The 14,112-nt window shown below is 40.3% G+C and overlaps 2 protein-coding genes across 2 annotated transcripts; one reads left to right on the top strand and one right to left on the bottom strand.

The window, feature by feature from the left end:
- Window positions 1–71: 71 nt before the first annotated feature.
- On the bottom strand, window positions 72–7,975 carry e4f1 (E4F transcription factor 1). Its single transcript, XM_046028690.1, has 15 exons — window positions 7,811–7,975; window positions 7,406–7,539; window positions 7,231–7,315; window positions 6,737–6,918; window positions 6,445–6,565; window positions 6,195–6,347; window positions 5,794–5,981; window positions 5,368–5,604; window positions 3,797–3,908; window positions 3,320–3,537; window positions 2,982–3,180; window positions 2,732–2,895; window positions 1,395–1,457; window positions 858–1,205; window positions 72–399 (listed from the first exon to the last, which is right to left on the bottom strand). Exons 1-15 carry the CDS (start codon window positions 7,905–7,907, stop codon window positions 358–360), a joined length of 2,343 nt encoding a protein of 780 aa, XP_045884646.1. The 5' UTR covers window positions 7,908–7,975; the 3' UTR covers window positions 72–357.
- A 1,321-nt stretch (window positions 7,976–9,296) lies between these two features.
- On the top strand, window positions 9,297–14,084 carry narfl (nuclear prelamin A recognition factor-like). Its single transcript, XM_046028700.1, has 11 exons — window positions 9,297–9,419; window positions 10,084–10,179; window positions 10,273–10,416; window positions 10,545–10,674; window positions 10,795–10,929; window positions 11,170–11,288; window positions 11,613–11,742; window positions 11,823–11,895; window positions 12,007–12,144; window positions 12,420–12,577; window positions 13,410–14,084. Exons 1-11 carry the CDS (start codon window positions 9,354–9,356, stop codon window positions 13,649–13,651), a joined length of 1,431 nt encoding a protein of 476 aa, XP_045884656.1. The 5' UTR covers window positions 9,297–9,353; the 3' UTR covers window positions 13,652–14,084.
- Window positions 14,085–14,112: the final 28 nt, after the last annotated feature.

The following is a 14,112-nucleotide window of genomic DNA, read 5'->3' as shown; positions in this document are numbered from 1 at the left end:
TATGACTGAATCTCATTAGTTCAGACAAAAAAAAAAAAAAAAACAGGATATCAATAAAGATAGATGGAAGGTAACTGTATAAGAAAATAGCATTTATTTGATGCAAACTCTGCTTGAGCAAACTGAACACATTTTAATGTTGGGTTCATCAGTCGTGCTTAGCTCAGAAGAACAACACTGTACCATGGGAGGCTCATACACTCCCTGCATGGCCTCAAACAGGCAGGCACACACGCACAAGATCGGTCGGTCTTTAAAAAGGTGTCACATTTCAAAGTGGAGACGAGGAGTTTCAAAACTTGACTGCAGCCGACCCGGACATCAGAGAGGAGAAGTGAAAACAGCGATGAAATGATGCTATTTTAGGTAGTCCAAGAAAGAAGGAATTTCACCGTTTGTCTGCAACAAAGAAAAGAGACCAGGCTACAACAGATGAAGGCAAAGATATGTTCAGTTTGCCCCACGTAAAAGAAATATGCATCTGTTCAGGCTTTCAAAATGAAAACCTTACAAAAATGTATCTAGTTAGTTATTTTAAGTTGTGTGCACTAAAGGTTCAAAATTTCATTCTGAACGCAGTGCTTCATTTTAGTAAATCAAGCCACAAAAATTAAACACAATGGAACTAGTCTTCATGCACATTCATTCTTTGTTTCACACACATTTCTATGTAGGTTGTTCCATTTCTGTAAAGGATAAACCATACACACTTTGGCCTTTGTTTTAAATTCAAAACTCACACATGAAGCTCATAAAAACTCAACAGTAAACTGCTACAAAGTTTCAGTCGCGGCAAATGTATTACAGTTCATAGTTAGCGTCCAACTCCATCATACAATGACAGTCTGAATCTCCACCTCCTCTGGGGAGGTGATAACATATTCCTCTTGCTGCTCCACCATCTGTATTCCCTCTTCCACCGTTTCTTCTGTGGTAACCATAGTAACTGTTCCGTCTGCCGTCTCCACGGTGCCTGCCGTGGCCAGCAGCGTGCCGTCACTGATGGCGGAGGCCAGCGTCATGGCCACCTGCTCCGTCAGACTTTCGGGCGTAGCGATGGTGATGGTGTCACCACAGTCGGAGATGGACGCGCCCTCCTCGTTCATCGCCACATTGCGCACAATGATCTGGTGGCTGCCTGTGCCGCCGGTGCCATGCGACTGGCTGACAATCCGTTGCACCACTTTCATGATGTGGTTTCCCATCTGGCAGGTTTGATATAAAGAAAGGTTTAAATAGAGTTATTAGATAATGCAAATACAATTAACAGTATTAGACCTTTTGGTCAATTAGAAACATTATAGAAACATATGCTTATCAACCCATCTCGCATTCTGTAACTGCTATAGATCACACAGATGTTCTTATTTGTGTGTCTAATTATGTTCACTGACCTCGTTTTGGCTGTCTTGAATGAGTGTAACCTCTTCTTCCTGCACGTCCTCCTCTGTTTGAGTCTGGAAGATAGGAGAGAAGCAGAGCAAATAAAATAAATGACACAAGCTAGCAGCATTAATACAGCACATTTAATTATTTTCTTTACAGTGACCTGAAATAGAACTCATGGGTAAATAAAAGCTAGAAATAAACTCATGTGGTCTGAATCTAGTTACAATAAGTACTTTAAAATAAATGATCACGACAAACAGTTCTACTTTTTGAAGACATAGTTTGTGCATGCTGTTTAAGTAAAAGCTTAACTTGCTGTAAAAGTCACCTACATAAATCACGAGTTGTAAAGTCCTTCAAAAGTGATGCCAAGCTGCAATGAGTTACACTGTAACAGAATACAGTGTTTGAAGCTTCACAGGAACTGACTGAGCCTTTTTCACAATCAATAATAATTGTTTCCTGCAGCCATGGATCAGACTGACACACTGAGTTTAAAATAAAATCAAAACTAACTGCAGACTAAAAATTTGCAAGAAAAAGAAATGCCTCCAAGTTCAGTTGCTGCTCTACTGTCCTATAGCAGCTTCTGGAGATTCATCTACTCACGTTAATCCAAGGGTTTAATAGTAGTGTAGTCTTTTGTAGGCCTCTCCAGCATTAGTTGGACCACAAATGCTTAAAAATGTCTTCAGTAAAAACAAAAAATGGCACAGTATTTTTAATTTAAATTGTGTTTCTGATATGATGAAGCTGAAAACCATAATTTGGGAATATTTCATTCTAACTGGAATTTCTGCAAAATTCCTTTCCTCAAAACTCCTGTTTTCTGCATATCAGCTTGTGATCTACTACTCCTGCCTTTAAAACTGTAAACTGTACTTTTTGAGGGAGGTATATAAGAACATAGGTGCCCGTCAGTCACTCCTATACAAAATAATGTAGAATACATGTCTGTCATTTCAGTCTGTAAACAAATAAATGTCAGTTGCAAACCCAAAAACTACTACTACTCAAGTCTTCCTCTCTTTAATGGTCCTGAAATGTTCAAAACTAGAGGTCTTTCCACTTGGCAAGTATTGAGTGACTGATTCTAATCAGAAAACCTATCAATTCCCTACAGATGTGATCATTTGAGTGAAACTGTTTTGCACTGCAATCAGTGATGTAACAGCACACATTCAGCTATTGACTGCTAACTGAAAACACCTGCTGTGACATCACTGACCGAGATGGAGGTGCTTGTACAAGTAAACTTCTGATTTACTCTTTAATGTACCTTGAGGCTGTGATGTGAGGGAGGAAATGCACTTTCTCCTAACCCTGCTTCCCTGTGGCTCACCTTGATGATGTACTCCTGTGTGTCTGCCACCACTGAGGAGAATTCCACCAGGACAGCGTGAGGATCGTCTGAGATGATGGCTGCTGTAGCGAGGCTGTCCACAGACACCTGCTCCTCTGTTAACGCACCCTGCTGCTCGCTGGAATCGTCCTTATGGCAGCCTCCTGGTGGGAATCACAGCTTGTGTTATCAGGTATGTCCGTGTCACTGCCGCAAACCCTTGTTTTGTTGTCTTGTCAATCACACTGACCTTTAGCACGCATATGCCGATTGAGAGTCCCGTGCTCAGCAAAGCCTCGCCTGCACTTTGGGCACTTGAAAGGCTTCTCTCCGGTGTGATGGCGGATGTGTCGCACCAGGGAACCTTTCTCCCTGAAGCCTCTCAAGCAGAACTGACACACGTAAGGTTTCTCATCACCATGGGTCCGCTGGTGCACCTGCAAGGCATTCTGAGCAAGACAAAGACAAATGTTAGAGATGGCACTGGAATGCCTTTTGATGTCTCTGAATGGTAATGTGAGGACAAACTATGCATGAAATAAAAGCTTAATGTTCAATACAACACAAGACAAATATCAACAAAATCACCTTGGTCTTGTACCCCTTGTTGCATCTGGCACAGTGGTAGGGTCTCTCATCCGAGTGGGCCCTCATGTGCTCACGTACATGCCCGATGGTTTTGTACAGCTTGCCACACTCACCACACTTATACCTCCTCTCACTGACATGGACTTCCATGTGTTTCTTCAGCAGGTAACCAGTCAGAAACTCCTTGTGGCATAGTGTGCACTTAAAGGGCTTGTAACCTGCATAAAGAGAATGGATTCAGAAAGAAAATTTTAATATTTATCAATGAGTCTCAACTGCTTTCTTGTAATTTTTTTTTTTGGGGGGGGGTTATTTATTGGGCTATATAAATAAAACTGACTAGACTTTAAGAGGGTAGCATACAGTGATAATGTGAGTTACTTTATATTTAGCTTTGGCAATATTGTTGCTATACATTCATGCCAATAAAGCTAATTTGAATTTGATAATGTGAGTCATTACTAGTTATGGATTTACCCAAATGGCCCTTGACATGGAAGCGGAAGTAATTCAGTCCCTTGAAGGAGCGATTACAGTGTGGACATGTGTACAGTCTTGAGGATGTCTGATGACCTCCGTCACTGACTTCCTGCAAAAGAAACAAAAGCAGACCTGCTGAGAATCATTTCAAATGTTTCTGGAAGCGATCCAATCACTGCCTCCCCTATCAGTTGTTATTAGTGGATTTCAAGCTTGATATCACTGTTTTATTATGAAAATGAAATAAAAATGTAAAAGAACTTAGCGATTAACAGCCTTTTCTTTTGTTGCTGACCCTTAAACAACATCTACTGTTGTTATACAATTAATTTCATACATTTCATTAAATAAGTAAATAAAACAGTGAAAGTTGTGTTTGTGTGTTAATAAATTAAAAAAAATATATGAACCATAAAAATTCCATAAATGTTAAAAATAAAAGTAAATAAATAAAAAAGTAAGCGTGTGTGTGTGTGTGCATGCGTGCGTATTAATAGACAAAAAAATTAATAATTAAAAAAAAAAAAAAGTCTGTATCAAATGTGAAATTTTAAAACAAAACAATTACTAAAATATCAAACAAAAATTAGTACAATTATTTATCAGTCTGAGTTTCCACTGGTTGTCCTCACTTCATGGCATGAGGAGATATATTTTGCAGCAATTATTTGACATTTGGGCATTTCTCCCAGTAAATAGGGGAGTTTCTAAGTGTCTGATATAAATTTGAATTCGGGGTATATTTGGGAAATGTTTGCAATGTTTTTTTGTCTTAGATTTTTATATTTAGGGCATGAGGTTAGAAAGTGCAGCTCTGTCTCTACCTGTCCTCTGTCACATTGGGAGCAGAGTCTCTCCTCTTGTGGTAGCCAGGTCTGTCTGTGGCGACCCTTTTCTATGACCAGGCTGTGTTCACTTAGTCTGTGTGTTGTCAACATTTTTCTTTAGTTTAAGACATTTTATTGTGCTCAGGTAATTTACCAGTGTGAATTCTCTTTTTAGGGTCAGATAACATTGTAATTTACTTTGTGTTTGGGTTGCTTCTTCCAGTATTCAGTATATTTTTATTTCTGCTTGTTTATAATTTGGTTTGGTCTGCTTGAGTTGGTGTTGCTTTCCTGAGGCTGTTGGGGACATGTTACTGCAGAGAGCCTCAGGATGATGTTGACTGCAACTGGCAGCAAAGTGTATAAATATTGGCAGAAGCACAGTGTGCTCTGTTCTCTGCAGCTCAGGTGCATCTCGAGCAAGAACACAGCACGGCAATGACTTGGCTGAATTGAGGACTGAGCTAAACACACACAGCTAACCTACCTCTAGCTCAGCACATCATGCTGTGATACAGTCAATCATACACACACTGCAAACACTGTCAGGAGTTACTGTTAATCTCCAAAAGAAGAATCCGTAATCAGGAGTCAAATCACAGATCTAGTACTTTTGGAGTAATGGAAAGCTAATATTTAACAAACTGATAAGGAAAACAGACTACAAAAAATAAAAAATGTTAAGGAACCAATGTTGACCCTGTTTTCAAACAATACAATCCCAGTGAATCTCATCCTTACCTCTGCCTCCATCTCCACAAACTCTTCTTTAACCTGGATCTCGGTAACACCCTCATCAGTATCCGGACAGTCAGAAACCACTTTATCCATCTCCTCGGTTGCCTGTGAGGTCTCCTCAACCACGGCTTCCTCTGTCTCCAGTGCAATGCCAGAGTTGATGATGGCCTGGCAGATGAGATTGTCGCCTGCTGCAGCAGCAGCAGCCAGGGCTTCGGCCTGAGACTGTTCTACCACGACCTGGCCAGAGGAACACCAGGTCAACAGAGTAGGTCGGATAAGAGTAACAGGCAAAACCATCTCATACTAAATCCCTATGCCATACCTTTTTTTAACCATTGTACCAAAAGGTATTTAAAGGATGTGTTTTGTGTGTACAATGATTGGTAACTGCCTGTAGAGGAATTTGAGCACCCTTTCTCCACTCACCTGTTGCTCCTGCGTTGTTCCATCCACCTCCATTGTGAAGTGGACCTGATGGAGGACCTCTTGGGAACCAGCCTCTACCACACTGACGACAGCAGTCTGAGCCTCTACCATCTCCTGTCCCTCTGACTGTTGCTCCACAACCACAACCTCCTGCTGGCCAGCCACTGCAGCGTGATCATCTTCGACTCCTGAACAATTTACACAGACCCGTAAGTGACTCAGTGAATGGCCACTTCCTTAGCTATTCTAAATCTATTTGTTAAATCCAGTCCTTCATAGTCAACTTTTAACGTTCTCAAGTATTCCATCATTATCTACAGCTCATTTGCTACCGTCAAGCTTCCCTCTTCAGCCCAGACAGACTTGGCACAAGGTAACAGCTGCTGCAGTATAAATCTGACCTTTTTGTACTCCATCTTTGCTGACCAAGATCTCTTTGTACTGAACAAAGCGGATCTTTTCTGTGCACGGCGTGAGGGCCTTAAGGTGTCTTGTTAAGGCACCAGACTCTCTGAAGGACTGGCCACATAGGTTACAGCGATACGGCCGCTCATCTGCAAGAAAACAGGAAGAAAGTTCTGTTATCCTTAGGTCAAAATAATCAGAGGACATCAATTCAAGACAGAAACAGTTCCCGTTTACTCTCTGTACCAGTGTGACGACGATTGTGACGAATCAAGGAGCCTTTTGTGCGGAAGGAAGTCCCGCATAAGTCACATGAGAAGTTCTTCTGGTCACTGTGAGTTTTCATGTGAGTTCTCAAGATGTTGGTCTGTTGGGTGAAAACAGAACTATTAGAGAGAAAACACTGGCAACTTAAAGTGTAATAAATACCCTGCCTGGTATGAAACAAATTTTTTATTTATTTATTTATATGTATTTATTTTTTATTTTTTTTCCTGATTTAAAAAAATAGCACATGAAAATTAAATGTATGATTCACCGTTTTAAATGTCTTTTCACAAAGTTGGCAAATGTAGCGTCCCTCTTGGTTGACTTTGTAAGCATGCTTGTCACTGTCAGCATTGTCAGATATGGATCCTTCAGTCCCATCTGAATGGTCAGTGACTTTAAGTGAAACGATTTTCTTCCTGCGACCTCGACCCAGTAGACTGCTGTTTTCATCTATGTGAAAAAAAAAACAACAACAGACAAAATAACACTTAAATATCCCTGCAGAGCTAAGCAAGTCTAATTCACAAGTTGAAACTATGTTGACTAGAGCTGAAATTTGCAGCATTCGGTGATGGCAGCTTCTGAAAGTATGGATTTTATACATTTCTCACATATGGTCATAAAGTGAATATCTTTTGGAAGCTATAATGTACCTTTTAACTTTTTTCTGACATTTCATGAACTAAAAATAATCAGAAATAGAAAATAATCGGCTGATTAATTGATGACGAATAGTTAATTGCTGTTCTAATGCTGACTCACCATTAGAGGTCTTTACTGGTTCATCTGAGGATGCACCTTCAGCTGTTTTCACCTCTGACGAAAAACTTCCATTGGTTTCAGTAACCTGGCAAAAAAAAAAAAAATGCAGATATCACATTTGTTCTGCTGTTTCTAGTGGTTGCTGGATATGAACACCACATAACACAGTTCGTACCTTTTGACTGGCATCCTGGCTGCTCGCCTCCCTTGCCTCCACGCGTTTGCAGTTCTGGTGCAGCTTGTGCTGGATGAAAGCCTCAAGCGTGGAAAACTCGGTCTGACAGCGTCCGCACTTGTGCACATCTTCATCTGACAGCACAGGAGCAACATTCACTATGACACAACTTTTTCTAGCGTGTTTGTGCTGCCAGTTAGCACTTAGCTGATGTAACTTAAACGTGTCTAAATACGAACTGGCTGGACTTCCAGTCTGGATAAAGCTGCAGCGAAGAAGCGAACTCGCTAATGTTGTTGCTAATGGCAGCTAGCTGCTAGCAACATTTCATGATGGAGGAAGTTAGGCCCAAACACACTGTCTGATAAACATTTCAGTCTTGTTTGAGCGACGAAGAGAACTCACCTTCATCTCCTAATGTAGTCTGAATGGTGATCGTCTCGTTGCCGTTCTTCGTTTGCCCACTCTCTGTTTCTGCCGTATGATTATTTTCTACATTCATGTCGTTCGACTTCTCCGTCTCTGTCGCAACGCCGCTACAAGGAGGGAAAACATGGCGGATTTACGACCTCGTAGTCATAACAACAAAAGGGCGCCTGCGTGTGTCTTTCCATCGACAGAGAGGAAAAAATCAGAGTCATGGAAATAGGAGACTCTTTACATGGTTTTAATCTAATTTTGGTCATAAATATCCATAAATCCATATTTCAAATTATTCAAAAATGTGTCTGAAATACAATTAAAGGTCTATATATAATTGATGTAGATGGCTTCCCTTTATCTACTTATAAATGTGATGAATATATTTGGGGCAGCACTTTATCAAGGGCCCCTGAGAGCTACAGTGCACCTGGAGAACGATGTGCTACACCCTTTTTAAATTCAAATCAGAATATGCAGATAAATTACAAACCAAAAATAAACAGGAGCCCTGGCAATTAATGTGGAGATCACAGCCTCTTCTGGTCTGACAAAATGTTGTTTTAGGATCCAGTGATAATGGTAAATTCAACTATAATTTCTGTAAATCAAGAGTCTTCATTATAATATAACTGATGGTAGGTCGCCTGTTGCTTTACTGTACCAGTTAAGGAGATGGATTAATAATACCATGTCCCTGTGAGAAATGCTTTACAGTGTTTACAGTCTTTTCGGTGGCATCAGTAGAGAAAAGCAGCACCATTGTGGTGACAGTGACATAGCTTGGAGGGGGCTCAGGGGTCCATATGGTGCATTTTTCTCCAAAAAGGCCCCTAAAAGTAATGACTATATGACTATAACAGGTGATTTAGCAACACACTAGGCAGCAACTGTGCATATTCAACAGTTCAAAAATCTATTTCTTGTTGACACTAATTTGTCTTGCAAGGTCACTTGCATCTACAAAGGAGAAGCTGTTCTGTTCAAAGTGTACAATGAACTTCTTATTATATAGTCCCTTTTTGCGGCAATTAAAAATGACAATAAAGACTTTGAAAAGAATAACTAAAACATGTAAAAGAGTGAAACAGTTTACAGGGAGAAGCTTAAACAAAAGTAAAACTACAGGCCCACTTTGGAAAAAGCAATGCTTGTGTGAGGGGGTGCAGCAACATGAAGCTGTGAATATGTTTTTTAAATTAATTTTGTAGAGAAAATCACCTATAATTCATATTTATTTGTTTCTTGGCCTTGATGTTTCCCAGTACGTCACACTTTACTTAGGTGAACATCACTCATCAACATTTTAGTAGATTCATTTTTGTAGGTTACCCTTATTATAGGCTTACAGGACGTGTGAAACATATGCGATACAAAAAGACGAGATAATTAAAAACATACTGTAAGAGATGACAGATGAGCGCAGCAGCATCTGTTTGGTAGTGAGGTTTATCTCTGCTGGAGTAGTTGATCAACGATCGCTATTCACGACACAAAAATAAACAACCAACACTTTACGGCAGGAAATATGGCTTCTCACTTCAGCGGTGTGCTGCAGTTGACAGACCTCGATGATTTTATCACCCCCTCTCAGGTAGTGAAACTACTGTAACACGTTATAACATCACATTTATTTTAAAAGGACATAATTTAGTTAACGGCAATGATTCCCATCACATAGAAAAGCAGCTAATAGAGAAAACGTACTGAAGTAACGTTAGCTAGCATGCTCACTAACTGTTAGCATGCTCATATCAGTGCTCAAAAGTAACCACAACCTCGACTCCTTCTGGACAAAAGCTTATCATAATGCAATGTTACTGAATCGGTTTAACCGTTACTGATCACTAAACCCGCTAACGTGAAAAAACATCGAATGTGTGCTAAGAAGTTAACTCACTGCTAATGTTAGCAATGATGTTAAACTAACTTGCGATGAAATAGTAGATGAATGCTATGTAAGTTAATGACTTCTTTTTTAGTGGATACAGAATAGACAGCACGATAATGTAGCTTGAGTTATTGCCCATAGTGTCAAGTTGAATGGCCATGATAACTATAGACCAGCTACAGGTATTTTACCAGTTAATATTAGATTTATCACCTGCCATTCTTGTTTCTTTGTTGTTATAACAGTTAACTCAGTTCTGTCAGTGCATTTGAATGTTACATACATTGCCGGGTTTATCATGTTCATAAAGTTAATTTAAAAAACGGAACTGTACTTTGGTTTACATATGTAGTTTCTGTTTTTGCAGGAATGTGTCAAACCTGTCAAAGTAGAGAAGAAACAAGGTAAATCTGTGGCCAAAATTCAAATAGAAGATGATGGCAGTTATGTGCAAGTCAACCAGGTTGGTATCAAGGCTTCACCTAAACCTGTGTGTGAGTTATTCAAATTGAAGTATTGAACTACCATTTACTTTGAGTTTGCCTTGTGTTTGTAGGATGGTGGGAAGCAGAAGCTGGAGAAAGCAAAGATCACACTGAATGACTGTTTGGCCTGCAGTGGCTGTATCACCTCTGCTGAGAGTGTCCTCATCACGCAGCAGAGCCATGAAGAGCTGTTTAAAGTGCTGCGCAACAACAAGGTAGAGATGGATATGTGTGTTTGAATGCTTAAATAGCATTTGACTGGTCATGATTGCTTCTGCAGCCTTTTCAATGTGATAGTAATCATTTCGGGTGTCACTATACGTCATTTGGACTTTCTTGATAGGCCAGTGCGACAGAGCAGAAGGTGGTGGTGGTGTCGGTGTCACCGCAGTCCAGAGCCTCCCTCGCAGCACACTATGACCTCAGCAGTAGTGAGGCAGGCAGAAGGCTTACTTCTTTCCTCAAAGGCCTTGGTGAGTTCAAATATTGCTTTTTCTGATCTATGTAAGTCATACAACTCAAAGTTGAACAGGAAATGAAAATGAGAGGTTGATTTAGGCAGTCACTTCTGAATATTATTATCGTTATTGCAGGGGTTCATCATGTGTTTGATACAAGCTTCAGTCGGACCTTCAGCCTGCTGGAGAGCCAGAGAGAATTTATGGAGCGTTTCCAGAGAAAGGAGCAGGACAGCAAGGGTCTTCCCATGCTGACATCAGCCTGTCCAGGTATTCCACTAAAAACCCTGTATCATAATGTTGGAGCATCCTTCATTTCCTGTCAGCTCACTATTGTCCAGTGTCTAATAAAAGCTAAAGTGCCCACCCCTCCCAAAAGTTTTACAATGTTGATTTTATTGACATTTATTATACTAATTAATTATAATTTTATATTTAATTAATTAATTAATTAATTAATTTCATGTCTCTTTGTGCATGCGTGCGTATGTATGTGTGTGTTTTCTTCAGGTTGGATTTGCTATGCAGAGAAGACCCATGGAGAGTTTATTCTTCCATACATTAGTACCACTCGCTCCCCCCAGCAGATGATGGGTTCTCTGGTTAAAGGCTATTTTGCTGAACAACAGGTACCGATATCAGATATTGCAGTGTAGTCGAGTTTATTATTTCTTCCTAGAGTTCACATCTGAGAGTTATTGTTCCTGTAATCTACATTTAGTAGCTGCTTTGTGGCTTTTCTTCTTCTAAAATGGCAAAAGTACTTTTTCAAATAGAGAATGCTTGGTTTGTGTATGAATTAAAAATATTTAGGACCAAAGCAAAAGGGGAGCGTTGACTCCTGGGGTATCCTGTGCTGGAAGTTGACAGTTAACTATGTGTATACATTTATGGTTATCAAAACAGAGAGAATAATGAGTTGCCACTGAACTGTGTATTGTGTGTGTTGTTAGGGGATAAGTCCACAACAGATCTACCATGTGGCAGTAATGCCTTGCTTTGACAAGAAACTTGAGGCCTCGAGGTCAGACTTCTACCTGAACAATGCTGAGACTCGAGAGGTGGACTGTGTCATCACCTCCGGTACAGAAACTCCTCATATGATCTTTGCGTGTATGAATGTGAAGTACCTCCTCTCTTATACTTTTCACTGTTTCACGCAGGAGAGGTTCAGAAAATGCTGGAGGAGAAAAATGTGTCTCTAAATGATGTGGAACCTGCACCCCTTGATACAATGTAAGTTCTGTGGTGTTTTCCCCTTGTTAGCCCCCCCCTTTAAAATAAGCCATAGCATAAATTTCCAGAAGAAGAGAAGAACTCACACTCTGCAAATTATTTTTGACCCAGGTTCAGCAGTGTGAGTGGGGATGAGTTTCTGAGCCATGCTGGGAGCGGGTCAGGGGGTTACCTCCATCATGTCTTCACATATGCTGCCAAGAAGTTGTTTGGGGAGGAGGTGAAGGAGCTCACCTACAAGACCCTTAGGTGAGTCTGTCTCAACAGCTTTAAGATGGCTGCTTTATGGTCATTTGTGGTTTAATGATCTCAGAGCAGCTTTCTTTGTAGATCATTCTTTATTATAAGATCAACCGAGCAAGATCCCAGCTCATTGGTGTTGCTTTAGAGAGTTTACATGTGTAGGGACCAACTTTTGTATACAAATGATGAATCGCACCAGCTTACTTGTTTTGTACCTCATGTGTAAACTGTTAAGAATTTCTGCCTGAACCAGTTTTCCCACCTCAACCCCTCTGCGACAGGAATAAAGACTTCAAGGAAGTGACTTTAGAGAAAGATGGAGTAGTCCTGTTGTGCTTTGCTTCTACATATGGCTTTCGCAACATCCAGAACCTGGTTCAGAAACTCAAGAGGGGGAAGTCGCCTTACCACTTTGTGGAAGTTATGGCCTGTCCATCAGGTAAAGTGAAATATGCGGATGTCCTTCATGTGTGCTGTTACAGCATATGTTTGCCACACTTAGGGTGACCAGAAGAGAATGGGTAAAATTCGGGACTGTTCATGAAGTCACCTGTCTGTCATTAAGAAAAACACAACAACTGTGGAAATGTAACAGTGGGTAAATCATGATCTTTTACCTAATTTTTATTTTATTTTATTCTGTTCATCAACGCGCATGTTGGATGTTGGGTTTCTATAAATAATATCACAGAGTACAGTATAGACCGGCTCTTTTATGAGCACTATGAAATAACTGTTGTTGTGAATTGGTGCTATAAAAAATAAAATTGAATTGAATTAAAGATCTCTCCGCCGTGGCTGCCTGAAGCTACACTTTCCCTGTCCTCGTGACTGTAACTTCCACTAACCACAAGAAAACAAAAAGGGGAAAAGAGCATGAGTGTTAATTTGTGGCTATAACAACATAACGATCAGTATTTAATGATTAATTAGGCTATAATCAAAACCCATGTTTAGTCTAATTTTCGGAACAAACCGGACAGGAGTCGGGACAACAGCTCGTAAATCAGGACTGTCCCAAATTTTTCGGGACGTCTGGTCACTCTAGGCACACTAGAGATGGAGGCAGTTAATACTATGAGACATAAGCTTGTTGTTATGATAACTTATCATAAATGACACACTTGTTACATATATGTACATATGGAAGCTATAAAGTTATAACTGACAAGCTTAACTTAAATGCTAGTCACACTAGCACTGCTTGACCAATTGAATGTTTGGAAAGTGATAACCCAGCATGTCCCCCCTCACCTCTTGTTAATCTTCAGGCTGTCTAAATGGTGGTGGACAGGTGAAGCCCTTAACTGGTCAGAACCAAAAGGAGCTCCTCCAGAAGGTTGAGGAGCTCTACAAGGCAGAGCGCCCCCTAACGCCAGAAGATGACACCCGCGTGGCCGAGCTATACCAGTCCTGGCTACACAGTGTAGGGGAGGAGAGAGCCAAAGAGCTGCTGCACACACAGTACCACACTGTGGAGAAGATGACCACCGGACTCACTATGAAGTGGTGAAGAACGCATTTACTGCAATCCATGGTCAGCAGACACTGACTACAGAACCGTCCAAATATATGTGACTATTTCTGTCTCTCTTCAGAGTGAAGAGAAGGGTAATGGGCAAAGTCGAATATAATCAGGTTTGATGTGTGCCAACAGCCTTTTTAAACCACTTTCCTCCTGGTCAAAAGCTTTATGCCTTGCAAGGTGGCAGACCAAGGCATAGGTTATAGACACAATGCTGAAGCCAAACCAAATTATGTATATGGTCTGATAATTTGCCCTTATACTGCTGATTGGCTTTTCAAATGTATAAATAATTAATTTGTGTGGCACCGGTTACACTTTGAAAATGTGAGCTGAAATAACAAAGCAATATATAATCATTCATTGTTTATTTAACTATATGCTATTATATATATAAAATTAAAGATATTATTTAATTGTAGCCATTTGTTTTGACTCCTTTTTAAAAG

This window comes from Micropterus dolomieu, linkage group LG02 (assembly GCF_021292245.1).
Source record: "Micropterus dolomieu isolate WLL.071019.BEF.003 ecotype Adirondacks linkage group LG02, ASM2129224v1, whole genome shotgun sequence".
In the NCBI taxonomy this organism is placed as follows: domain Eukaryota; kingdom Metazoa; phylum Chordata; class Actinopteri; order Centrarchiformes; family Centrarchidae; genus Micropterus; species Micropterus dolomieu.
This window is presented reverse-complemented; position numbering and strand designations above follow the sequence as displayed.